Source organism: Rousettus aegyptiacus, unplaced genomic scaffold, assembly GCF_014176215.1.
Source record: "Rousettus aegyptiacus isolate mRouAeg1 unplaced genomic scaffold, mRouAeg1.p scaffold_m13_p_6, whole genome shotgun sequence".
Lineage (NCBI taxonomy): Eukaryota > Metazoa > Chordata > Mammalia > Chiroptera > Pteropodidae > Rousettus > Rousettus aegyptiacus.
Genome location: NW_023416309.1, coordinates 69,893,116 through 69,920,777, shown reverse-complemented (window position 1 = coordinate 69,920,777; position 27,662 = coordinate 69,893,116). Strand labels below are relative to the sequence as shown.

At 33.7% G+C, this 27,662-nt stretch overlaps 1 protein-coding gene and 2 pseudogenes across 3 annotated transcripts in view; 2 read left to right on the top strand and 1 right to left on the bottom strand.

Moving 5' to 3' along the window:
- Positions 1-27,662, top strand: part of MAP2K4 (mitogen-activated protein kinase kinase 4) — a 100,202-nt gene that overhangs the window by 6,825 nt on the left and 65,715 nt on the right. For 2 of the 3 annotated variants that reach the window (XM_016158072.2, XM_016158071.2), the window contains exons 2-3: positions 3,017-3,049; positions 24,768-24,870. In XM_016158072.2, coding sequence (XP_016013558.1) covers positions 3,017-3,049; positions 24,768-24,870 — 136 coding nt within the window. The remainder of the gene's footprint in view (positions 1-3,016; positions 3,050-24,767; positions 24,871-27,662) is intronic. The other variant, XM_016158073.2, reaches the window with a different exon arrangement.
- On the top strand, positions 7,277-7,398 carry LOC118604635 (annotated as a pseudogene).
- On the bottom strand, positions 25,580-25,698 carry LOC118604683 (annotated as a pseudogene).

Sequence of the window (27,662 nt, the reverse complement as noted above, 5' to 3'; positions counted from 1 at the left end):
AAGAAAATGAAATGACTTGTTTAAGTTTCACACTTGGAAGGTCTTCTGGCCTTCATTTTATTTTCTGTTTTATCAAATACTGTTTGCCTTTATTTTTATATACACTTACATACACCCCGAACAGCCTTTTTAAAGTAATATAGGTGTGATCACTTTATTTTGTAGCTACAGTCTATTGTAGGTTTCAAGTTATGGCCAGTTAAGGGCTCCTAAGATTGAGGTAAGAGGGTAAGACTAAGGGGAAAGAGAGTAGGAGAAAAAGAGAGTAGGAGAAAAATGGAGGGTGGGGAAGACCCAAATAGCTTTATTTCTTTTTGTAGGCTTACTAGCACTCTTCCTAGTACATCTCAATATTTATTCTTAGGGGTCTAAGATTTAATGTAAATAAACTTGCCTGGGGCCAGATAAAATGAGAAAGACTCAAATTTCAGTGGGAGGATCATTAAAGTTAAGTCCCAACGTACAGATAACTCACCAGAGTAAAAAAGAGTGAAGCATCTAAGATTTTAAAAATTAACTGGTTATTAGCAGCATATCCAACTGATTATCTAGTACTCATGGAATTGGAGATGCAAGACTTAAAGGATGTCCATGGAAAGACGGCATTTAGAATTTTTTGAGACAAGGGAGGCTAAGAAATGCAACATATGCAAATTAATATTAATGTACTAATTATAGCATAACCACAAACTTGCTTTTTATAAAGTTGATAATGGAAGTTTTCATCACTATTGCTTTCCCACCATCTTTCTCTTGCATAGGAGTGCTGGTGGTCCCCTGGGGCCCTCGTTGCCCTTTGAATATAATGAACTAGCGGAGCTGTTTGGTACTTTCTCAAATCTGTGCTACTAACACAGACTTTCTGACTATTGCATGTTCTTCTTCATATATATATATATAGACTCTACACATATAGTCATATTTAGAGAGGGTAGTCTTTTAGTGTTCTAGAACGATTTAGCCAAATTTATCTGATTTAATTGATAGATTTAATTGAATTCCACGGAAAATGTGAGCCATTATGTTCCAGTTAGTTTAGTCCTTGCTTGCCGCAGGGGATTCTGCATTAGTTAGCTGTTAGCAAGACTTTTCTGAGTGAGAAATAATGTAGAGATGGATGTTGGTATAAGGCTTAGAGTCCATTTATTCATAATTAGGTAAAAAGAGCAAGTCTGTAGTTATGCTTTGAGAATCTCACCCCCCCTTCCTTTTTTAGCTACTTATATTGATTCTCTACTAACAGAATTTCAAGTTTTGAGAATTTTTAAATACTTAAAAGTGGGCTTAACTGTTAGAGCAGTGATTGTGACATTCTAACATTTTTAGTTAACATATACCTTTAAAATTTTTTTCTATTTTGTAACTTATTTTTTATGCAACTATATGTACAGACAAACTTATTCTTTGTACCTTTCAAATTTCTTTTTCCTGCTCCTTTCCTTATTCATATTACTATTTTGTTTGCCTCTTCTCTCACCTTTTATTTTTGCTACCTAGTAGTAACTATTAACTGTATTCAGATCTAAAAAGAGAAGAATAGCTATTGCCTTAAAATTGTTTCAGTGTTTCATCAGCTTCCTCTTCAGTTGTGGTACAGGTGAATTTTCCCTTCCCTTTTCTAGTGGGAGAGAGTGGAAGATTGACTGACGTCGGAGCCATGGCTCAGGCTCCTCTATGCTCTGTCCCATTGCTGCTTCCAGGGAGAGTTGGTTCCTTCTTAACTTGTGCTGGGCTCATTTTGCCTGGTGGAAGGCTAGCTGGCTTTTAGTTGGTTAGGCTTATAAGACCCAAGGATCTTCGATTTTTTTTCTTTTCTTTTCTGAAGTCTTCCAGCTGCACATTTGGTAGGGCACATATTGAGCTTCACTGGTAGAGAGATGAATGTCTGTGCCCTGCCTCCAGGTTTTCCTCAGTACTTCCGTTCCATGAAGTTTCCATTCCTACTTCCTCCTTTGTTGTTGTTTTCTGTCATTAGGTAGTAGGCAGTGGGTTACTTTTGTGCACCAAAGGGTACCTTTATGTCAAAGTAGCTACATTAGCATTTTTCAGGTTTTCTGCATTCTAGGTGATACCTTTATTTTCTTAGAATCCTAAGCATTTTGATAACTGCATGGGAAAGACTACTTAAACATACTCTTTAGTCCTGTTTCTTTTTCTTACATCCTTTGATTGAATTTGTATAAATACAAGGTTGAGTGATACTCGTTCTAAATTTACTTTCTCCATTTTGTTCCCCAAAGCAGTAATAAACACAGGCATAAATAGATCACTAAGAAAATCAGCTATTCATCCAATGTACTGAAGGGATGAAAGGGTATTTTGAGAAGTCTTTTAAACAGCTTATTTTTACTGTGCATTTTACAAAAACTTACATCTGTAAACCCCGTATACATAAGGCATAACCAAATTAATTGGATTTGGAAAATGTGTTCATGTTTCTATAACAAAAGTCTTACTCTGTCTTATTTCTAGGAACAAGCTTTTATTATCAGACCTACTTTTAGTACCCCTTCAGTAGTTCATTGTCTTATTATTTTAAGTTACCTAATTAACCAGAAAAAGTTTCTATGTGTGTTTAGGTTTCACACTTTGTGAACTACTAAAGCTTTTGAATTGTTGGTAGTAATTAACCATAAATAGTACCAAATCACTAATTTGAGTTAATAAAATAATATATTTTGAATTTTTAGTTTGAAAGAATAGACAAATCTGTCTTAAAAGTTACTCTTAACTTCCAAGGGCTAATAGCTGATCTTTTTATTGAATAGATGTGAAAAATAAAGGTAAAGACAGTATAACTCTTATAATTTAAACTCAGTTTTAGTTTTATAATAAAGTACATCTACATTAAAGAAAGCCTTTGTTTTATAGTTTTTTCTGTGGTCAGGATTTTGCAATCTGAACTGTTCTTAAATTAGTTTTATTTAAAATGTAATATAAAGATGCAATGTAATGTTCTAATTTTGGTTTGTTTTATTGACAGTAAATGAACTGGAACTTATCTCTTTTACTTTAGGCTTTCAGATAAACTTCTGTGAAAAGGCACAAAGTAAGCTACATATTTTATGATACTATGCTACTTATTTTTTTCATATCCATCTTGGTTTTGGGAATGTGTCTACTATTGTTTCAACTAACCACCATGAAAACTTTATATTAAAAGAGCTTCCATTTTTCATTCTTTTTCCAAATACAAAAAAAATTGTTATTTATTTTTATTGTACATTGTTCTTTTCATTTGAAATTGAAATGGGAGAAAGACATAATATATAGGTATTCAAATGTATTTAGGTAGAAAAAGATATACTAGCTTTAGAAATATGTGTACAGGTATAGAAAGGTATCCATGTGTATATAGTTATAGAAAGATGTACATAGGTATTTGGAATTAATCATAATTTAACTCCCAGGTTGAGGAGAGTTCACTTTTAAGATTGTAGTACAAAAAGTATATAACCGTATCAGAGATCTCATGCTTCAAAATTGATTTATTTTAACCCATACATTTAATGCATTTTATTATTATTTTTTTCTTTAAAACAAAGCTTGTTTCTCCTTCCTGCCACCTACCCCCAATATAGACTTGTGTTTTATATTTGGACACTAATCTTCATAGAATACAGAATATGTTTTCTATAAAACAAAACTTATAAAGCTAAGACATGCATTTTAAGCTTAAATATAATTTGTATACAATGCGGTTTAGAAAATCCGAACTCATGGAGACTATTCTCTAGTTAACATAAAAGTGTCCCAAAATAAATTGTAACTAGTTTCATCTTCTTATTTATTAATAGAGTAGGGAAAAATAATGACCATTTTTTCTATATATATCATTCTGCACCCCTTCCCGTCAGCATTATTGAAGTATAATTAACATACAACATTCTGTAAGTTTACCATGTACAATGTGATGATTTGATACACTTATATATTGCAGAATGATTACTACACAGGGTTAGTTAACACTTCCATCACTTTACATAATTAGTATTTCCTTTTTGGAACATTTAATATTTACTCAGCAGCTTTCAAGTATATAATACAGTAGCATTAACTATAGTTACTATGCCGTACATTTTAGATCCCCTGATATGTATCATTCTTAAGAAACTTAGTTCAAAGGAAACAAAGTTTAACATGGAAAAAAAATTTCTGCTGTTCTTAAATTTTCTGATGGGGATCAAATGCTTAATTTCTATTAAATGAACACTCTGACTTCCCTTGAAATATAGTTAGCAAAAGATTTATTTCTTGAACTTTTCACCTATAGCATAAATGTATAATAAATCTAGAGCAGGATACCTTCACCCTAGATAAAATTTTTTTAATTGGATCATTATTATCATCCTTGTCTTACCTTAAATTAAAAATAGTATGCAGTTTGCTGCCCACGACAAACATACATACATTTGTGTAATGAAGTTACAACTTCTATGCCATATTTTAATTTTAACACATTTACTATGATAAACTTTCATTTACATTTTATAAGCTTTCATTTACACTTTAGTATAAAATATTTGTATTTAATATTTAATATGTGTAGTTTTTATATATTGACATGAAATCTAAAAAATGCTGACGTTTTTAAAATTTAAAACTCCATTCACATTATTGTCATTTTTTTCTGCCTTAATACTATTATGGTCATAAAACAAGACAAATGTATTAATTATATTAAGTTTAAAATATGTATGTGGTGTCTATAAGTAGTTTTGTAGGTAGATAAAAAATGCCTTTAGACTGTCTAAATGGCCCTGTCCCTTTCCTATTATTATACAAATAATAGGTTTCCAGTGTTGCATACTTTAATATACATGGAAGAATCTAAAAATGAAGCATATGCATTCCCATTTTGTTGCTTGCTTTAGATTGCCTCCACTATCTCATCACACTTTGACTTCTTTCCCACATCCTCCTTTTTACTTTTCCTCTCTTTGGGAGGTTCTTCTCTTTATTTTCCAGCTTTTGGGATTCAATACGGTTTATACATTGATTTACAAAGCACATATTGGACACCTAGGTACCAAAAAGTGAGAGATTACTGCTACAGAAATGAGTAGAATTGGTCCCTGCTCTTAGTGAGCTCTTAGTGCAGTAAACTTGACTTGATCTTCCATTGATTATAAGTGTTCAACTACTGATGCTGCGGATTAGTAGCTGAACCCAGGGTGAGGTGGTACAGGAGCGGATGTGTACTGAGCACCTTTGCTCCTACTGTTCTGTCATGAGACAGAACAAGCATGAAGGTTCCTGTTGGTCTCATGATAGCTGCTTTCCTGATTGATGACTGTGGCTCAGACATCCAATAATGAGCCTGCCCTACTGTGGAGTTAAGTAGAGCTGCCTGTGTTGGCCGGGACCTCAGTGGGAGACTAGGAAAGGGAGCACACATATGAAGGAGGGTTAGAGCTAAGATGTTGGTAGAGACGGCCGGCTCTTGAGGTGACAACATTTATTTTTGCACTATTGGTACCTGTATTTTAGGATAAGTTTTTGGTTGCTTACATATTTTAACACTTTTTTTTCCCCCAACGGCTCTGTAATTGGCATGACTTAAACATTAAAAGAGCAGTTTTGTAATACTTGTAAACAGTCTTCCAGCTTGCTCTGGATTATAGACATTAACTTTATAAGTGGTCGCTCATTTCTTTAAAAATAGAGGACTTGAAATCACCAAAGCAGGGTTTTCTCATCTATTAGGGCATACATGCTCTAGTGTCAGAATCTCCAGGCTTATTCTAGTGGTGTTTCAAAGTTATCAGAAAAACTTATATTTAATTCATTAACAGTAATTATATCTTATACAACAGATTAGGAGGGGATGGGACAAAAGAATACAAAATTAAATATTGTGAAAAGTCCAATAAGTTTGAGTACTACTTCTTCAAATGCTCAATTCTCTATCACAAATCAAAAAAACGCATTGTAAAATAATTCTAGTGACTAATGGAAGCTCTAAAGGATTAATTTTTTCCATTGTTTGATTTTCACATAGTTTTTGTTTTTTACATTGCTACATCACTGTTTCAATCAGTTTATTACAATTGCTTGTTATATAGTGGAGTTTTATTGGAGATGTGTGTGTGTTATTATTTACACACACAAGCCAGTAGTGTGAGATTATATATTTAGTTTTGGAACTAGATTTTTCTAGAAATTCATTAAAAATCCACTTTGCATCTCATGGTCCTCCTTTTCATCAATTATAATTATAGTTTGCGCATTTATTTGCTCTTTGGTTTTCTAAATATATATGTTTAAGATAGTATATAAGATAATAAGTAATAAAGTTAGAATTATTTAAAACAAGTGTTATATTTTTTTTAACCCTGTTGGATCACTGAATTTTTTCTGAAGTCAGAGTATAAGTCAACTTAAGGGAAAAAATATTCTTTCTGATGTAGATCTTCTACATTTAGAAGATTGATTAGTTCATCATTTGTCATTTGAATATAATAATTTTGTATTTGTAAAGGTATTTATGTGATTTATGACCAAGTTTGAATTATTTCATTGGCTTTAATGAGCTAACTTGTGAACACCGTTCTTTAGAATATGATATGCTTTGCATTATAAAACCAATTTTTTTTTTTGAAGGGAGCAGTAGATTTACCTAACAACAAGGTTTTTGAGAAATCCTTTTTATAAATGTCAGATTTAACTTAGTGTATCAACATTCTGATTTTTTACCTGGTTGGGGATTATTACCCATTAAGGATCTAGGGGCATAGAGATTTTCTTCAGAAAATGCCTAAAAGAATCCCGTGCTAATCAAAGTGGGAGTAGGTAACAGTTTGGGAAATACTCTGTTAATAGTTTTTGTTTTCACACAGGGCTCTTTTAGCCTTTTTTTCCCCTTCTGTACTGTAATGTATTCTTAGCTCATGACTGTAGTGTTCTTGAGTGCTAAAGACAAGTTTGGTTAGTGTTGAGTTTCTGTAGCTTTGCCTTTTACACTTTTGATAGCTTTAAAAACATTTAGTGGCTTTTCAAAGTTGTTTTCCTTGGGAATGTTTGCATATTAATGAGGTCTTTATTTAGAAAATTACATGCTCCAGAGATGACTATTATTCTCAAACTCACTCATAGAAATTAGATTACAGGTAGTGATTGCTTTTGGTCACACTGCATATCAGAATATTTGGAGGAAAAATAGGGATTTCCTAATGATAGATCTCATTTCATTGTGAAGCAATTCTTTTAAATTAAGTATCTCTAATTGTTTTTAAATTGATAATAGCAAAAAGGAAACAATAAGGTAGAGGAATGAGTCTACAGCCATGCTACTCTGAACAAGCCCAATCCCTTCTGATCTCGGAAGCTAAGCAGGGTCGGGCCTGTTTAGTAGTACTTGGATGGGAGACCACCTAGGAAGACCAGGTGCTGTAGGCATTTAAAAAAAAAAAAGGAATGATATTTTGTGAATCTTTTCAAGAATTTGTTGATATCATTAAATAAGTTTACTGACCTGATAAGAAATATCTAAAAAGATGATGTTTTGCTCGAGAGTATTTGACTTTTTTGGAGGTGGAGTATAGAAAACTAGGGGAAGTAGGGAGTGGTGGGAGGGTCAAGCTATCCTACATTTAAAACTAAGAGCTTAGAAAATTCCGCTGATTAAACTTTCAGTTTCTCATTTTATGTAGCAAAAATCTACACCAAATGACTACCATTTTATCATTTGGAATTTTTTCAGCAATCCAAAAAAATTGAATGACCATATTTGTTACTATTGGAATTTAACAAGGTTTGTTTAAATTTATACAGATGCTGAAGTTAGTTGTAAACAAGACTTCTGTGGATTTTGCCATAAGCCCAACGAGTGTCTAGTATCCCCAACACTATCCTTGTAAACAATTATAAACTGCCAAGGAAAAGTCCATCTGTTTGGAAACAGCTATTGTACTCATTGAAACCCAATAATCGTAGTAGTGGTATAAGCAGAGTCAAGGTTCATGCGGTCTCTTTGTACATTATACCACCCCAGAGGAATTTTGCCTAATTACCTTTGATCTTGGAAGTCATAGTAGGAACATTAATTTCTCCTGAAAAATGGTTTTTGATGCTAGAAGAAGGAACATTTTGTTTCAAACAGCTGTTGCACCTTAAAAATTATTTGGAGAAGCTTAGTGTGTGATATTTCAACGAGAAAAAAATTAGGTAGTTCACTCACATTGTAGTAAGTTTCCATTCAGCTACCAGTTGAACTTTACTATTGACAGTGAAGAGATATTTGACATAACTTTTGTTGTTGAATAGATACAGGGCAGAAATGATATAGAAAGTTTCCAGAGACTATTCCCAAGTGAATCTCAAGTTCATCAAAGTGGTTTTCAGTTTAGCTTATAAATTTAGTGTGATGGGTTTCAAACAAGTGTCGTAAATACTTAAATTCTCACTACATGATTTTATGAGTGCTTTCAAAATCCAGATACAGGTGTCTAGTCGAAAAGATCTAGGAGAAACTTGCAACTCCCATGTTTGTGTTCTTTTTATTAGGTAAATTAAGTGAATATTAATTAGAAATGAAAATCAAGTGTATACAAGCATATTCACTCTCCTTTAGAGAACCTTTTATAACGTTGAATAAACAGAGGCACAAATGTAACATTTAACACTAATGGTAAGAGGCACTGGGGTCTTTAAAGATGAATTAAATCTAGAGCCAACTCTGAAGAAACTTATATTTGAGAGATTTAACATGTTGAGACAGACTGTGTGGGAGAAATAATAACAGATAACTCTTATTCACTGTTTACCAAATCCTGTTTTAAACACTTTATATTAACTCCTTTAATCCTTAAAACAACCTTATGAAATAGGTATAGTAATTATAGATGAGGAAACTGAAGCACAGAAAAATTAAGTAAATTTTCCAAAGTCATACAGTTAATGAGTGACAACTACGTGACCTTGGTCTGGTCACAGGTTACGTGCTATAAACCATAGTGTTGTATTGATTTTTAAAAGAAAGCAGTGGGTGCCCGTGGGAATGATTTTCTAGACCAAATGGCTTTTAAGGAGTCTTCACTCGCAAATGGTTGTGAGATCTATACTTAACCATTTATATCATTTCTAATTTTCTGACCCCGGAGAGTGTCATGTTATCTAATAAGCCTGATAGAACATTAAGTGGAAAGATTCCTTCTTGTGGCTCTGAAGCTAGGGACATAGGAGATCTACCTACCACTAGGGAAAAATATTTAGTAAAAGAAACAAAATTATTCTGTCCTAGCCAGATACAGAGAATGGATTGCTTTGGAATTCTCAAATGAGTCGTGTGTCTGGAGAACAGCTGACTAAGATGAGGTCAGGAGACTTGGTAGTCAGTGAGCAAAGTGGCATAGCCATGCACTGCATGAGGACAGATTTCTATATACAGACTCTCAACAATGACTTGATGCTTTTAGCAAAAGATTTATGTCTCCTACTTTCTTTTAGTCGTGTTAGAAGAGAGAACATTATTTAATTTTTTAAAAACTTTTAATTATAGACATTTTCAAACATAGACAGAAATAGAATAGTATAATGAACCCCTATGTACCCATTGCATAGCATCTACAGTTATCAGCATATGGCCAATCCAATCTTGTTTCATTTGTTTCTCCTCCCTCCATCTGTCTCTACTGATTATCACTATTTCATCCACATGTCTGTCAGTCACATATCTTCTACGTGATAAGGACTCTTAAATGCACAACCTTGGTACCATTATTACACCATTAAATAATAATAATAAAAAAAAAACATTATCAGATAGCCTCAGTGTTCACATTGCCTCAAATGCCTTACAGATGCCATATTTAAGGTCGATTTGTTTAAGCTGAGATCTCAACAAGGTCTACACTCATTGCATTTGGTTGATACGTCTCTTAAGTTTCTTTATATCCAGAGTAGTTTCCTCTTCTGTCTTTTGTTTCTTGCCATTTTTCTACTGATAAAATTGGGTCATGTATTTTGTAGCATTTTGCACATTTGGATTTGGCTGATTATATCCTTTTAGTAATTAGTGTTTCATATGTTTCTCTTTGCCCTGTATTTCCTGTTAATTGGTAGCCAGATATAGAGGGTTGATCATGTATAGATTCAAATTTTTGGCAGGAACACTTCATAGGTGGAGCTGTATATTTCTTGTTGCATCACATCAGGAAACATAAGATTTCTGGTTGTAGGTCTTGTTAAGATTGATCATTGGGTTTAGGTGTTGTCAGTGTGATTCATACAGGCTAAATTTTCTTATCAACCTTTCATCTGATAGTTTGTCTAAATTAATTATTTCATTAGGGACTGGTTAACTTGTGTTTCCAAACATTTGTAGGCTCTGCAAATAGTATTTATAATCAGCCCGAAAAAAAAGTTTGTGTTTGGGGCATACCATCAAATGAAAATTATAGAGGGTAAGCACTGATCGATCATCTCTGACTTAACTGCACCACTGTTGAATGATATAAAAGTATATGTATATATGCACAAATGTATACACAAACATTTATTGCGGTTTTCTGTACTTTGAGATAATTAAAACTTGAAATTTATCCTTCATACCCTTGAACATGAGTTAACCTATTCATTAATCAGAGTTATTTTTAACTTTTGAAAATATCTTTAATCTCTGAAGTTAATATAAAAACCATGTCAAATAATAATTCTTCACACTTTTTGGTGAAGTCGTAGTGGCTATGTGAGACCACTTCTGCCAGTTTAAGTTCAGTCTTAAAATGGAGTCCAGCTTGGTTTATTAATTTATATTAAGTGTTTAGAATGCTCAGGTCCACTAGGACATTATCTTCCCAGCATTTGGGAACAATAATTAGTCATCAAAAGGCAGGTTGGTGAGAATAGAAGTAAATAAGAGTTCTCGTCCAGAATATTAAAAAACCTGGTGAACTACTTGTGTTCCAATTAGCAGTTACCTTTTCAGTGACCAGTATATTCTTGTCCAACAGGTGTCATTATTCACCCTTCAGTAGTAACAATTTCTTTCCCAACTTTCTTTCCTTTTTTACCATTCCTGTTTAGTCACCCATCTTGTAACTAAATTATTAAATCTTTCATGATGTTCTAAAACCAACTTGATCTTGCACAATTTGTAAATTACAAATTAGAGAAATTTCAGTCAGGATACTCTTATGTACTTTATATTCAGGAAGTAGATAGGATATAACAGATTCTCTTTGAATGCGGTTTACTCTTGATTAATACTACTTTATTCTAACCTTTTATAAACCTCAATTTGTAGAATACTTTTATGGGCAACAAATAGTACTTAATTGTGTCCACCAAGAAATAAAAGTGTTATTCACATCTCAGTGATATTTCAATCGGAAGGTATTATTCAGTGGAGTTCAAAAGAAGCTATACAGTTGCTGGTGAGAAGAGTATAATAGTGCTGTAGTTATGGTTTATACATATACAATACGAGCTTTGTGTAGAAGATGCTTATTCGTTTTCCACCTGTGTTATTTGCTTTGGTAGTAGCACAATTGGATTTGAATTTAAATTTGGATCACAAGTTATTACTTAAAATTTCTCTAAAAGGATATAAAGTATAACGCAGCACTGAAATGGAAAGTCAGTCGAGTATACTTTAAAAGATTGTCCCATGTTGTGCAATTCAGTTAAAAATGCCACATATCTTTTTTTAAAGCCAGAAGATGACTAAATTATGTGTCATGATGCTGTATTAGTAAGGAGCATTTCTCTAGTTAAAATTTTCAGAGAACCTACATAACTCCTAGTTATACGTATTTTGAGTGAGAAAAAAATGAAGCAACAAATTAGATCTTTTAAGAAATACAATACAAATAAAACCCCCAGTTAAGATAGCTGAGTAAAAACTATTTGTTCTAGAAGTGTTAAATCAAAAAGTTGAGCTTGGATTACTAATTAGTTCAAGAAATATTTGAATTCCTATAATATGCTAAGTGCTATTATGTAAAGTACTGAGTCATTAGAGTGCAGTATCTAATTTCCGGTGGTCAAAGTTATCCAGATGAATAGGCTCTGAATGTGGAGAATGCTCATGTTCAAATGTTAACTGTGTTCCTGAAAAAGAAAGGGGTTATTATATAAATGTAATATGCTGTTGATGACTAAAAATTATATAGAGTGACTTTTTTCCCCCTCTGCAGTTATTAAATTATTGCTAAACTATGGATGGTGTTTTAGAATTGGAGAAGTCATCTTTGAAATAATGCTTTACTTCTGCTTTAGGTGGTACAAGCTCCTATATTCCACTGCTTCATAGCAGTAAATATGTCATATTTTTGAGTGCAGATTGTTTCAGCCATCAATACCAAAATGGTCAGTAAAATTGAGCTTATTGTCATTTAAAGGTATCATTTAGGGGTAAAAGTTTGTATAAAGGCTTTCCAAATTATCTTAATCAAAATATATGAAAAATTATGTGTAACAGCAAAATTGATTCCTTTTCCTTTCTGGATACCTAAGGGCAAATGGTGAAAAGCAGGGTTATTACAGGTAAAGTTTTATACAGTGGTGTGAATTTTTTGTTTTGGGGATAAGCTAATTGGGCAGTAGGGTGAGGAAGTCAGACGTTCCTTGGAGAGTGGAGAGAAGTCATCTTGGAATAAAAAGTTAACTGTGATTTAATATGGAGCCAAATAGGAAGGAAAAGAAGTAAAGATACCCTTTATTTGATCCTGAGGTAGCATAATGTGGTCATGTAATTCATTCTTTGCTGTAAGATTTTCATGAAATCTAATTGAATTGGAATATTTTTCACTTGTTTTTAGGCTTGTTTGTAGGTTTGGGTAGTATAAAAAATCAATTTACAAATATCAATAGAAATAAAAGATTTATTTTTTGAAAATGACTTTTTTTGCCTTTAGGAAATCTTAATATTCTTTACCTTTCAGTATTTCCAATGTTGACACTCAGGTGTTTTCTGATATCAGCTGAGTGTCTAAGCAATTCAATTCAATTATGACACTACCTGGAGTTAGTAACAGATCTCATAAGTTAAAGTGTTCAGCCCCACAAAACTGCCCCTCTTCAGATCCAGCTGCAAATGTGGTGCCGAAGCTACCCACACTCCTGCTCTGCTAACTACAAATTAGAGTTCCCTTGACATTTGACCACTCCCTTCCCTGCTCTGGTTCATTATTTGCTAGACCAGCTCACAGAACTCAGGAAGGAGAGAGGTACATGGTACAGAGCTTTCATGCCTTCTCTGGGTACTTGTCATCCTAGCACTTTGATGTGTTCACCAACCAAGAAGCTCCCCAAACTCCATCCAGAAGTTTTGTGGGATCTACTCCTTACCACCCCTTATCTCATTAGCATAAACTCTGGTTTCATTGGAAGGGGCTTGTTATGAATAGCAAAAGACACTCCTATCACTTAGGAAAATCCTTGAGTTGCCAGGAACCTGGGACAAATACCAAATACAGCTCTCCCCCCTCCCCCCACCTGCTCTTCGAAGTAGAGCATTCTTATGACACCTTTCATAAGCTGAAATGGTGTAAAGGGAAGAAGCAATTACCATTCATTTATTTATATGGAAAAAATTTTGTGCAAGTGTTGAACTTTGGGCCTGGGGACACTCAGTGTTTTATTTTGTTCACCACAATCGAAATACTTAATTACATTCAGTTTTACCCTAAGCCTAACAACCATATGAGCTTTTTTAGGTTTTTATGATACCTTTGGACATGTCTTACATGGATGTTCCAAGTAAATCAAAGCACAGATGATCACAGTCACAGTTCAAAGTTATGGTGCTTGATGCTGAGATGGTGAGAAGAGTTCCTGGGGAGGAACTTAGTGGTGCCACTCACATTGCTTGAGGGTGCACTGCCTCAGTAATGGCTTGCTGCAAAACAAATGCTGAATGATATTTTTGTTTTTTGCCGTTTTCATAAGAGCAAAAATTCTCTTAGGATTATTTTCAGCAAAAACAGGAACTAGTGCAGGTCTTTAGTAAAAGCAAAGTGGCATAATGCAAACTTTCAAAAATATATAATTAAAAAATATTTTTAGGGACCTATAAAAATATATTTTTTAATAATATCACAGAACTGTCTATAGCAAAACTACCTTGCACCTAATAGACCCCTACCTTTGAATCTGTAAGGTTTCTGGTGGGGCTAATCTAAAGTTACCTGTAAAGATGAGTGGATACTCAATATCATTTTGGCCAGTGGATGGTGTTTCTGTTGTGAAGAGAATCTACATGCCCTATTTCCTAGCACCAAAGGGGTACCTTCAATTAACTGCGTTTTTCTTATAGCTTTCTTTATCCTAATCTGCTTGGTAATGAAGTTCATGTATGACTGAGTATAGAAGAGTTAATTATTTATGACTACTGGGAATCCTGATGGGCATTTTTATCTGATAAGGAAAGAAATTAACATTTGATGAAAATCTGGCTTTATTGTGTGGTTAGTAATGTTGTAAGTAAGCTTTTCAAGAAGGAGAAGTCAGATCCGGTTGTTTTGGTAGCTCCTCAGTTTGGGTGCTGCTGGAATATATTACCTGTCAGTTGAAATATAGATCCTTTAGCCCTGTGGCCTGGAGCCACTTCCTAGAGCTCTAGGTCTGGTCTTTAGCCAAGAACAGCCTTGTTTTTTCTTCACTGTATTGGACAAATGTTCTTTTCTTCAGATCATGGCACATATGAAAAGGGTTTGAAGTACTAATTGAAAAAATATTAATGGTTAATGTGCTTATTTCAAGTATGAGTGGTAGAAAATTAAAATGGCCATGGTAGGATGCTGTGGGTTTACCACACAGGAAAAATAAGTGTGACTGAAGACCAGTGGGCACTTGCTTCCTTGTTGGAGTTCAAACAGGCTGTTGTGAGAATAGCTGCTGCGTGATATGTGCCTCTGCCTCGACAGTAAGGGTGACTGGAAGCTACTGGGATATTGATAAAAAAATTGCAAGAAGCCTTCTGACTTTTTTTGACACAACTTTCCTAAGTTTATATATTATGTGCCTTGACCCAATAAAAGATGGCTATCAAAAAGTAAGAGTCAGTTATATGGATGATTTTCCAGAAATCCTAATATCGTGCTATGGGTGCATGGTACGGCAGTAACTTAAAACTTTGGGGAGCTGATGAGCTTAATTAGAATGTTAAAGGGTCAGATTGGAAGGCAGAGGTCACTGTATGTATGCTTCACATCACAGAGGGGATCACTTTGACCATTCTGCATAGAAAGTTTTTTTGGAGTTGATCAACATGGCATTTGTCTCACTTGTCTCCATAGGGCCCTTGTTGATCTGTTCACAAATTTGAGGCTTAAAATATAAATGCTCTTTGGATTTGGCTGTGTTTTAGCCATTTCATGGATTTAAAAAGTGTTCTGAGCACCAGAACAAGGTGCTGAGTACCTTTACTGATTTGCTATGCTATAACCATTTCCCCTTCCTAGCTAGAACTTTGAACACTGTGTGTAGCAATAGTGCTTCTATGTGAATGGAATTAGTGTAGGTGTGTGTGGCAGGCCTTAATAAGGATTATGAGGATGATGGTATAAAAGAGAACTCCAAACAAGCTGGAGACAAATGAGGAGCTCAGAATTATTAGCACATTCTTCTTCCTGTCCCTAAACTGGCGTGGAGGTTATGCTGACAGTAATGGCTACCACCTTTTGAATATCCATTTGGAAACTTCTCAAGGTGGGTGTATAACTGGAATTCCAACTCTTTTTAGATTCCCACGGGGGCCGTGCCTGCAAAATCATTGGAGCATGGTCTTATGGGGAGGATTGTATTGTTGATGAGCCTTTCTAACTATTTTGTTGGAGATTAAAATATTGTTAAATTTAGCCGATCCATATATACTTCCAAAAATCTTGAAAGATATCATTTGTGAAATATTACAAAATAATTAGGGTATGGAAATATCCAAGTTATATTAACAAGTATAGGAAAATGTCTATATTTGTATTTTTTCAGGCTATTTTTTAACTTGTTCTCTAGGACTCAGTAAGATTGGTCCCTTTTAGAAAGCTCTGGTATGAGTAACAAGGTGATTATAACTAAAACAAACAAAAAATGCGTACTGTAGTAAAACAAACAGCAAAGTAGCAAAAGAAAAAAAAAGTACCTTTAATTCTAGCACCTTGAATTTATCACTAGTGATATTTTAGAGAATGGCCTGTGTGTATTATAAATTATCATACTCACATATGCTTTCCTAAAATGATAACTTATTAGACACATTCCTTAGTATCCAACTTAAAAAACTATTTACTATTTATTCATATTTTCTCATGTCAGTAGCCTTTTATGGTTTTTTTAATGGCAGTGTTATATTCTAGTTATGGATGTGCCATAGTTTTTGTAACCAATCTAACATAAATATCACTGCTTTAAATGACTTTATTTGCATATTCTTTAACTTCCTAAAGGATTAATTCTTAGGAATGATGTTATTGGGTTAATCGTAAGGACAGTTTGAGATATTGGCTAGATACTGCCCTCTTAGAAAGTGGCCCAATTTATATTCCTAGTAGTAGTTTGCTTGTTCATTCATTGGCCTTTGTTCATTTGTTTATTGAACAAATGTTAAGGATTTATATGTCTGGCATAATTCTAGGCATTGAGACACATGAGAAATAGAATTTCTACCCTCCTGGAGCTTATGATGTGGTAGGGAAGGTAGATATCAAATAACGACAAATAGATGTAAAAGTACAACTATGATAAATTCAGAATAGACTACCTGCTTCTTGTTAACATTGATAGGATTCTTTTTATATATGTCTGATTTTAAAGGCAAAAATTGAATTTCAATTTTTTGATAACTGGAAGAATTTGGTAATTTTTTCATGTTAATGGTTTATTTGTATTTTGATTACCTGTTTACATTCTTTATTTTCTCATTGGGATATTTGCTGTCATATCAATTAGTAAGGCCCTTATACTCCCTTCCCTAACCCCTTCAGTTTGTCATTTCAGAAGGTAGTGATTTCAGTTGAGGTTAGGTGGTTCAGACAAGGGTATTTTCTTTCCGCCCCTCAATGAAGCTGTGGACCTCACAGGAGAACTTGGGACGGTGGAGATCCAAAGCCAGGATTTGGCTCAACAGAATTTGTTTGCTTCTGTTTGCATTACTGTGTGGACAATCATCTCAAGCTAAATTTATATCAGTAAAGCATTGACATTAGTGCTTTGTTGGTAATCCCAGCAGGGTCTTCCTGCATTAGTGCCCTGGGTATTTTTGAGGAGTTTGAGTTAATCAGGGCTTGGCCAGTTTAGCCTGAAATTATATTTGCTTGCTCGTAATTGACATCTGGCTCAGAGTCTGATCAAAAGCAATGCTATTGTTGGCTTTAATTAATCGCTAGCTCAAAGGCATGGCTACCTATAGAAACTCACAGTAGTGACATTGTGCATAATTGAGTTAAAATTACTGGGATTATAGGGGGGCTCATATAATCAATGTTAGAATTGATTATAAACTGAATCAGAATGAAGAATCAATTAGGAGTTTCTAATATTAGGTTCAGAAGGATTTTAGGGCATATTGTAAATTTCATTTCATGAAACTTGATAAATTCTCCTTTTTACTATGTTGGAAAATGAGTTAAAATTTTTTTTTCTTGTAAGATGATCAACTTGTGAAAAGTTTAGGGCTTTTAAGCCTTCAAACTCTCCCTGAAGAATTCTATTAACTGGACAAGAAGAGCCTTATAGTAAAATGTAGTCTACAAAAATGCTTCTTTTGCCGTTGTCTGAAGTCTATAAGATTCTGCTAGAAGCTGTTATACCTTTGTGTAAAAGCAGTACCCCTTCAGGACCTGATAGAGGAATAACAGAATCCTCGATATTCTAGGTTAAAAACAAAAAAACAAAAAAAACTTTCTACCCAAGGAGAAGACTATGAATCATCGTCCAGAGTTCAGGAATGCTGGTGAATTATTTTGGTTCTTTTCTTTGACAGCTGAGCCTCTAAGGTCCAAGCTTGTCAGATGAAAACGTTTAACATTTGGGAAGCATTGATTGATGAAAATACCATCCTTGTTCAGAACCTCACCATCATAAACTTTGATATAATTGATAATAAACACTGGGAAAAAATAAGTGATGATGTGGCTGACACTGTTAAACATTAACACCTTTACTTCTCTCAAGGCCCCTTTGAGGAAGGTAACATTAATCTCATTTGGTAGGAATAAGACTGAGACAGAGAGGTGAATTTACTTGCCCAAAGTATATAGCTAGTAGTAGCAGAGATGAGTTTGAAAACTAGGTATACTGGCTCTACCACTCTATGTTGTTTTTTCTAGTTTCTAATTGAACACTGTTGGGGTGCTGGATTTGGATAGGAATAGTGATTTTTATGAGATAGTAGTTTGAACTAACCCATAAAGCAAGCTGAATTTCTTGTTGCTCATATGTTTTGTTGGTTCAGAAGGTATGAGACATACTTTTTCCAGTTTTTTTTTGCTTTTTGAGAATGTAATATACTAACTTTTCAAACAGGTTTTAATGCTTAGTGACTAATATAGTAATTACCATTTTTTTCATAGTTACTGTTTACCCACCTTTGAATTTTTAAGGTATAGTAATCCTCACCACAGCAATGTTGCCAAGTAAGGGACTGTTTTTATCTTGATTTTATAAATGTATACATGACTAGATCGTAGAAATATTCCTGTTTTTAGCCTTACCAGTATTTCAGTGGTGATCATTTAGCATTTAGCAAAAATAATTTTCTTCCTTATTCCTACCTTTAGTTTCCTCCTACCACATTACTTTTTAATTTTGGCAGGATGCCAAACAAAATAGTTTTTGTGGATAGGTCAGCTACCTTATCTATCTTTTTGTCTCCATTGCCAGGCACACTAGCTTGAGTATAATTGTGATATTTCTGCCCCTATGGCTATGTAAATTATTACATTGGACTTCCCCCAAATCCATCTTACACAAAAGTGTTAAAATTCATTAAAAGGTCTTGTTGGCATATTTACTTGGTTTCTTATACAAACTCAGAACAATCTAGTTTCCAAAATGCTTAACTGCATGGTTGAATAACAGTGTTTTAGTTTATTAATGGGATTTCAAAGTTCTAGGTGCAATTTATGAATTTTTGGAGATCGCCCACTCCTATGCATCAAAGGCTAGAGGAGGAGGAGGACAATATAATATTAGCTGTCAGTAGCTCATTTAATACTTAGAATGCCTGAGATTGCAAGTCTAGGATAAAACTGACAGTTTCCCATTTTTTTTCTAATTCCAAGTCAAACATCCTTCCTCTATTATTCTCTTGCACTTATGAAATGGATTAGGGCACTCATCACTGTAGTAATTTTGGCAGAAAAGGGGATGAAAGTAAGTTCTTGTCTACTACTTTATTTCCTCATTTCTGAAATTGTATATAAAGTTGTATAGTTGGAATTGTGTGTTCCTCATTTCATAACCAGTGATTACAAATAATATTAAAAGTTTTTCTGGATTCTCTTTTTCTTTTGGAAATGAGGTATGAAGAATTAGACCCAAGGGAGAAATGAGAATTTAAGGCAGTCCTTTCCCCCATCCACAACGCTGGTGGGTTGCTTTTAGTACTTGTAGGTCAGACATCAGTATTCTTGAAGGTGTTTTATGAGGGACCTATTCATTGTTCTTCAGGTTCTCACTTTCCCCTGTGTTGGTTTCCCTGTGGTAGTGGGAGTTCTGAAAGAGTGAGTGACTGGTTAACTTTTGTTTATTCTTACCTAGCTCCTTTGGCCTGTGAGTAGTGGTGTAAAAGAGCAACTGTTTAATTTTCATGATTCTATTTGTTAGTTGAGTGATAGTTCTGTAGATGTCACTTGAACTCATTCACATGTCTACATTTTAGCTAGTAGGTGTATTGGGGGAGACTAAGCTCAACTGGGATGGCTGGGACTTCTGGACCTCTCACTTCATATGGCCTTTTCATCATCAAGGAAGCTAGACTAAACCACTTTATGTTTAGATTCTGTAGCTTTCCAAGAGGATGAAAATGAAAGCCACAAGTCCTCATAAGGCTTATCTTTGAAAGTCATTAAACATCCTTTCTGCTGTATTTTTCTGGTCAAAGTAAATCCCGAGGCCAGCCCAGATTCAAGAAGTAGAGAAATAGACTTCACCTATTAATGGGAGGAGCAGCAAAGTCATATTGCAAAGTGGTATGAACACAGAGAGCTGTGATTCATTGGTGGCTATTTTTGTATCAGTCTACCACCTAACCCACAGTGATCCATTAGTATTATATCGAAAAAGCCATTCTCTAGAAGCAGCTGTTACATATTACAGTTCCTTCAGTGATCTTTATTGCCATCAACAATAAGAACATTACTATTACTGTTTCAAATTTGGTGAAATCATTGGTGTTGAAGAAACGTGGTTTGACTAAAATATTTTAGAGATGGTCTCCATTTTCACAGGTTTGGTGGGAGGATTCCTGTGCTCTCAATCTTACTCTAAGGGTAATAGGATCTTGCTTTCCTATGATAACAATAAAAGAAAAGCCCACTAGGTTGTATGAGAGGGTAGTACATTGTTGACAAAAAACAATCTAATAATTCTAATTCAATCAGTATTTGTCGAACTGCTATTTTGTTCTGGTTACCTATTATAGGTGATTTTGCAGAGCTCAAAGATAAATTAATAATATTAAACATTTAGAACCAAAAATTGTTCACAATTTGATGATGAGAACAGCCTTGAGGAGAATGGGAGAGGGTTACAAGGTGAATTCAGTGTAAACATAATACCGCCTGAGGACAGACTGGTTTTAATGTTTTTGAAAACTATAAATAATACTGCTTAATGAATAACGAGGAAATGACACGTTTTCCTCATCTATGGAAGGTGAAGTAGAAATGCTTTTGGTAACCTAGATTACAGAATGGTCCTTTTCCATATTTGAGCAGTAGACTCTCAGCTGCAGTTGGTGGGATATTTGGCCAAGGTTGAACTCAACTATTGGGCCAGCTTAGCTGATTGTAGAAAACACTATTTAAAGGTTTGTGCCACTTGAGAAGATGGTGAAGGGAGAATATTCAGGGCTCTTTATCATCTTGCTTAAGGCCAGATAAAGCTGAAAGATGTTTTCCTTCCAACTTCAGTATTCTGTGAACCTATGAGTTGCTCTGTGGTCAGAATTACAGCAAAAGATATATGTAGGCCTTTGTGAATATATGTATATGCTTGGACAAATTCTTGTTCTTTAGAATCATAGTTCTGAATATTCTTAAAGATTCAGTGCTTAGGAATCCTCTGAGAACTCTGAGGAGGAAATTGTCTTAGATGATGTGACACAGTTGTTCAAATAGTACTGGGTGTTCTCTTAAGGGAGAGCTTTGAAACTTGAATTTTAAAGGTGGTGCAGAGATTGATCCCCTCAGTCTGTGGAGTGGTCAAGTGGGCCTAAGGCTGCTGAACCACATAGGCCAGCCTCTGGGCTAGCTATGATTCTAATTTTCCCAGTGTGTTGAACAAATGTCCTCATTTTCTCTAACAGCCAGAGCATGAAAAAAATTAGGCATTGTTGCCCTAAAGGATATAGCAGTGCTTTGGAAACGTGATGAGATGATGACATATATTGTTTTTCTCATCAGTCAGGTTCTTGGTTGTAAACAATAGAAACTTTTTGTAGCTAATTTGACCTGTACCTAAGTTGTCTAGCGCTGTCCATGTCAGATTTATTCCCAGATCAATGAACATTTGAAAGCATTTTCTATATCAGGCACTGAACTTAGGTTTTAGGTATGCAAAGACCATCCTTTCTCATAGTAGAGAAGATCTAGATCTTCTCTCTCATCTTATAAATTTAAGCTGTTTTGTCATGCCTGGTTTCTATCCTGTGGCAGATAAAGGGAAGCCTTTTTATCTTGTTGATTGATTAGGAATTGATTATTTGGTGACAGTCTCACCAAAGGGGGAATTTTAATTACAAATTTATAATGAGTTCATCTTAAACTGATCATGACTTAGACAGTTGGAATACTGAACTACTGAGAACAGGTCATGGAACTTGATCATACCCTAATCCCCTGGCTCCAGTTTTAATCTGAGTCACCTATGCTTAAAAGAGGCTTTGAAGTTTTATAGAATTATTTAGTGTATTTTATTAGTGCAAGAACAGAATATATACTTAGTTTTCAAGATAGTTGAAGATATTTCTGAAGTATAGAGTATGTTTAAATTTAGTTTATGTAAGTTAAGTCACATTCCGTTACACATGTGCTTATTCATTTTTCCAGTATATGTCTTTTAAAGACCTCAATTTATTTTTATTTAAATATGAATGCAGTGCCGAAAAAGAATCTCTGTGTATTATATATCAATGTTTGTTTTCAATAAAAGTTTGTTTTAATTTAATTTAAAAGTTAGCTACTATCTCCTCAAATTGGGCTTTTGAAGAATGGGCCAATTTTGGTGTTTTTCTTTGGGTGGTTTTCACAATGATTCTTTGTTCTGTTATTGTCCTGCATTTGATCTTAGTCTTTTATCAGTTTTATACATATAGAGATCATAGATGATGTACCCGGTGGTTTCAGACCACATGACAGGCAGTGTTCAGCTTTGATTTGAGGTGTTTGTGAGTATTGAGCTTATCCAAATTTATGATCGCAAAAGTCCTTAACTAATTTTATCTCCAGAAACTTTCCAATATAAAATAGCATTCATAGATTCCAGGAATTACAATGTGGTATCTTTGGGGGCCACTATTCAGTCAGCTACAGTATGCCTTCTGGCCCCCAAATAGTCACATCTTCTCCATGTGCAAAATATATTTACTCAATCCAACAACCCTAAATGTCAGCTAAATCAGGTATGGATGATCCATTTTAACTCAAAATTTTTCTCTATCTGTGGACCTAAAAATAAAACAAGTTTTCTGCTTCCAAATACACTGGTGGGTTAGGCATTGGATAAAATTGAAGGAAGAAAAGAGTCAGCTGTTCCAAGCAATTTCGAAATTCAGCAGAGGAAGTTCCATTAAGTTTCAAGACCTGGGACTAATCCTGTACCTTTAAATATTTTCTAAAGACAAATTTCCAGGAAGTAAATATATTCGTTTAAAATTTTTCTTGTATATAACTAAACCTCTCACCAGAAAAATTTTATCTCTTTTTCACCAGCAATGTATTGTACTAGTGATTATTTTACCTAGTCACTTTGATCAACACGTTATCATTAAAAAAAATATATGTATGTATAAAGTAAAACCTCTACACTTTACCAATTTCACATGAACAAAAATTTTAACTGTTTTTGGTGTTAGTACCTTTCATAATTCTTAATTTTGCTTTACTGATCATACATATCCTAGCCATTTTTTTCTATTGTTTTTGATTTGTGTAATGTCTTTATATGAGTTTCTGATTTCGTATCGCAAGGATTTTCCCAAATTTTCATTGTAATTTTGTAAAGGTTTTTGTAATACACAGAATTTGCTCTTTAATAAGCCAAATCTGCCATTTTTCATAGAATACCTTTTGCATGTATAGTTTGCAAAACTTACTCTACTTGCTGTCAAATAAAAATTATTTCAAAGTAAATATTTGGTGCCTGAAAGGCCAATTATATGGAAAATTTGTGTTGTACTATGCTTATTTCTGAAAATGATGTGTCTGTGCTTGAGAATTCACATTATTCTGTAGAAAGGTCCACCACTAAAAGCTGATCCAGGGGCCACGTCTGTGCCCTTGTCCTGCAGCCTTGTCCAATTAGTGTGGCATACTCGAACTTTCAAGTCTTATTGAAAGTACTAGGCTGAGCAGATTGAGCCCTCTAATATATCTTTTGAATTCACTGAGGTGGGAAATTGGATTGCAGAGATGTTTGAGTAGGTCGATACATGTATGATAAATGTTGAGAAGTAAATTCTGGAAAAAATATCCCTAATTGTACATGAAACCAAGATGTGCTTAAAAATGCTTAAAAACCCAACTGTGTTATAAAGTTTCTTTACTAGAATCCTAAAAAAAAATGATTTGTAAGATTTATTGAGATAGAAAGAAATATGGTTAGTGAGTAAAGCATGTTACGAAACAGTATCATGTGATTTTAATTGTAAAGAAAAACATATCTATGTATAGAAATCGTCTTCAATAGACAATGGTTAGTTTGTATAAATATTTTTAAAAACCCTATATATTTTATAGGTGTATATGTGATATTTTATGTATTTTTTGTTTTATCTTTTTTGAAATCTTTCAGCTTTTTTATACTGGACACATTTGGTTTATATAATATAAAACATTGATATCTCCTTCCTCCCCCACTCATAAATTATTCAAAATAAACAGTTATTTGAAATAACTGTGTTATTAATTTGAAGTTGACTCTACCATGATATTTTTTTAGACCATTATGGTTGCAAATGCTTCCAGTTAGTCACTTAGTCGTTTATATTATATTTGAGAGAAAACAATTTTTATTAAACTAAGGCATTAAAGTATAATACTGGAGAGATATTAGTTTAGTATTTTCCAATATATCTGCTGAGATACATGATTTTTATAGTGGTATTTTTGTTTACAAAAATGTTAGCATTTCTGAACAATATAACCTTGAAGCACTGAACATTGTTTTCTGTTTTACTGGAGCATAATGAATAATTTATGGATAATAACTTTAGATCAGTTTATTTTACTTTTTCTTAATTCTGATAAATTCTGTTATCTTTCCAAATATTATATTAACTATATGTTAAAGCAAGTTTTTCTGCCTTTTGGTGTGAATTTCTTATGCCCTCAGAATAGTACCTGTTTTATAGTACTTGAAACTTTTACTTTTTATTTGTTATTTCTTAGGTAAACGCAAAGCACTGAAGTTGAATTTTGCAAATCCACCTTTCAAATCTACAGCAAGGTTTACTCTGAATCCCAATCCTACAGGAGTTCAAAACCCACACATGTGAGTATTTCTGGTAATCAAATAAAAGACTCAACTCAAGCAAAGGTTTTAAAGTTACTGTATTTTCTAAAATTTTTGAGTTGAGGGGTTGGTATTTCCATTATTTTTATGGGCCATTTGAAGTATTACTATTTGAACTTAAATAGAAAGCTATTGGTGCTATACTATGAAGTAGGTAAACAAAATTTTCCTTTTAAGGTTTACTTGAAGGGAGAAAATAGCCGAATGTTTAGATATATTTATATCTTTTTAATTTCTCTCTCACTGAACTGAGAATATTGTTTATACCTTTTCTTCTGGATTTTCAGTTAAAATTTAAGTAGTACTTAGGAAACTTAACTCTCCCCTGTAGATCTGCACAAATAATCACCACTGACTAGGCGACAAAATAGATTCCCATTCTTAATAAACTGAATTCCTGAAAGATTTCCATGTCACAGTAAGTTGGAAAAATGTGTACATGTCAGTGTACAGGTGTTAGTGATTATTTTTTAAGTTTGTTCCCTGAATATTTTTTATCAAAAAATAGAAATGATGTTATCTTGCTGAAAATACTACCTTTTAAAAATATTTTAGAAAATAATATTTAACAGGAACATTTGAATTGAAGTGATATATTAATTAATAATGAGTTCTTCCTCCCAAAAAAACCTATCATGGACAGGGTCAAAAGCAGTAGTTTTATTTTTTTTCAATTTGTTTATTTTTACGCCTACAGCACCTGGAATTCCTAGGTGGTCTCCCATTCAGGTACTAACCAGGCCTGACCCTGCTTAGCTTCTGAGATCAGACAAGATTGGGCACATTCAAGGTGGCATGGCCGTAGACAAAAGCAGTAGTTTTAAATTTAGGTTCATGTTCATAAAAATAATTTTCACCTAGTTCAGGTATTGAGGAACTATAAGGCAAGTAGTGGAAGATATGGTTAAAAAAGCTGTCAGAATACATTACTTTAGTAATTTCTCAACAATTTGTATTCACACTTTATTAGACTGCAAATATATTTATTCTTACCAAAGAGGCACACTTACTGTTATTTATTTCCTTCCGATGTTAGGTATGCATTGTATTTGCGAACAATAACAAATTGGTAGAGGAAGAGTATCTTGCAGTAGGGATGCTGAAAGTATTTTATTTTTAAAACAGCTAGAAGGGAGTAACGTGTATGTGTGTGTATCCACTCTTATGCTTTCACCTATAACCTTAGAGGGAGTGAAAAATACTTTAAATGAAAATTGGAGTAACAGTTGATTTGACCGGGATGGTGTCTGTCAGTTTTATGAGACAGGTGTTCAAAGTGAGATTTCTTGTCAGAACTCAACCTTCTTACCTTCACTAAAACATCAGATAGGGACTATAGTATTAAGGAAGGAAACTCTTAGTACTTCTTAAACTTTATAGTTATCCTATAACAAGCTAGGTTTCTTATCCTTTGTCTTTTCCCAGCAGGTGTTGAAGTTTTAGAGGAGAAAGTTTTTATTGCTTGATAGAATTTTTAGAATTTGATTCTGGTATGTAAAATTCTAGACCCAGACTTTAAATTTTATTATTGCACTGCTTTGTTATCTGGATCGGGAATAGCAACTACCTGTATAGATATTGGTCAAAGACAATTGTTTCACTATTTAGGGCAGCGGATAGCCTTTACTTTGTCACCCCCTTCCATAAAGGTATCCTTTTGTGTTCTTCCTCAAAGTTGTGGACTTTCAGGCACTGAAAATCACTGTTAGTCACTGTTTAGGATAAGTAATTTGCTATTAAAAAATGTAACTTGAAGTTTGTGGGGGCTTTGAAAAAGATACCTCTGTGCTATTTATATGTGCTTCCTCCTTCTAAAATTTCCTTGAACTCAGTTTTCCTTGAACTTTAGTTACAGATATAAATATAAAATGTTTTCATGAATTTAGGAAAAGACAAAGTGAAATATAAGTAACTAATGAAGTTAAGATATGTCCTAGGAACTACTTTCAGATAATTTAGTATTTGATGTCCCCTGGCTGCAGGATTCTGTTAAAGATTAAAAAAAAAAAAAAAAAAGAAGACAATGTTCTTATTTTCTGAGATTGAACAGCTAAAATAAATTCCAAGAAGTAGGGTATAAGGTAATACAGATTGAATGTCAAATGAATGATGCAGGAGGGGGTAAGATCATTTTAGATAAAAAACTTGGTGAAAAGTTTCACAAAGGAACAATATTTGAATTGCATTTTGAAAAACGCATAGAGAATAGATAGGTGGAGAGAAGGGAGAATTACATTCTAGTGAGTGCAAGATAAGTTTTGGATACTAGTGTGGATCTATTTAATTGTAGCAGAAATGTTACTTATATATTACCTATTTCTATCACTGGAAACTTTTAGCATTTTTTCTTTATTGTTGGTGTTCTGTAATTATATAAGGATATACTTAGGTTCGGATCATCTTTCTGTGTACTGGATGAATTTTTAGTTTGAAGATTTGTGTATCTGTTTTTGAGAAAATTTTTGTGGTTTTCTTTTGATAGGTTCCTTCGTGTTTTTACTATTCTCTCTTCCTGAAATGTCTACCGTTTGGGTATTGGGCCTCTTGAATTCCCTAGGTTTTTGACTTTTCTTTCATATTTTCCATCTCATTTTTTCTTGCTCTGTATCTTAGGAGATTTCTTTTATTTTCTGAACTTTCTATGGAATATTCTATTTTGGCAATTAATTTTAATTTACCAGAGTTGATTGTGGGTTTTTCTTAGTATCTTATTCTTACTTTATAGATGTAAATTGGAATTTTAAAGTTCTTTTCTTTCCTTTATGTAATCT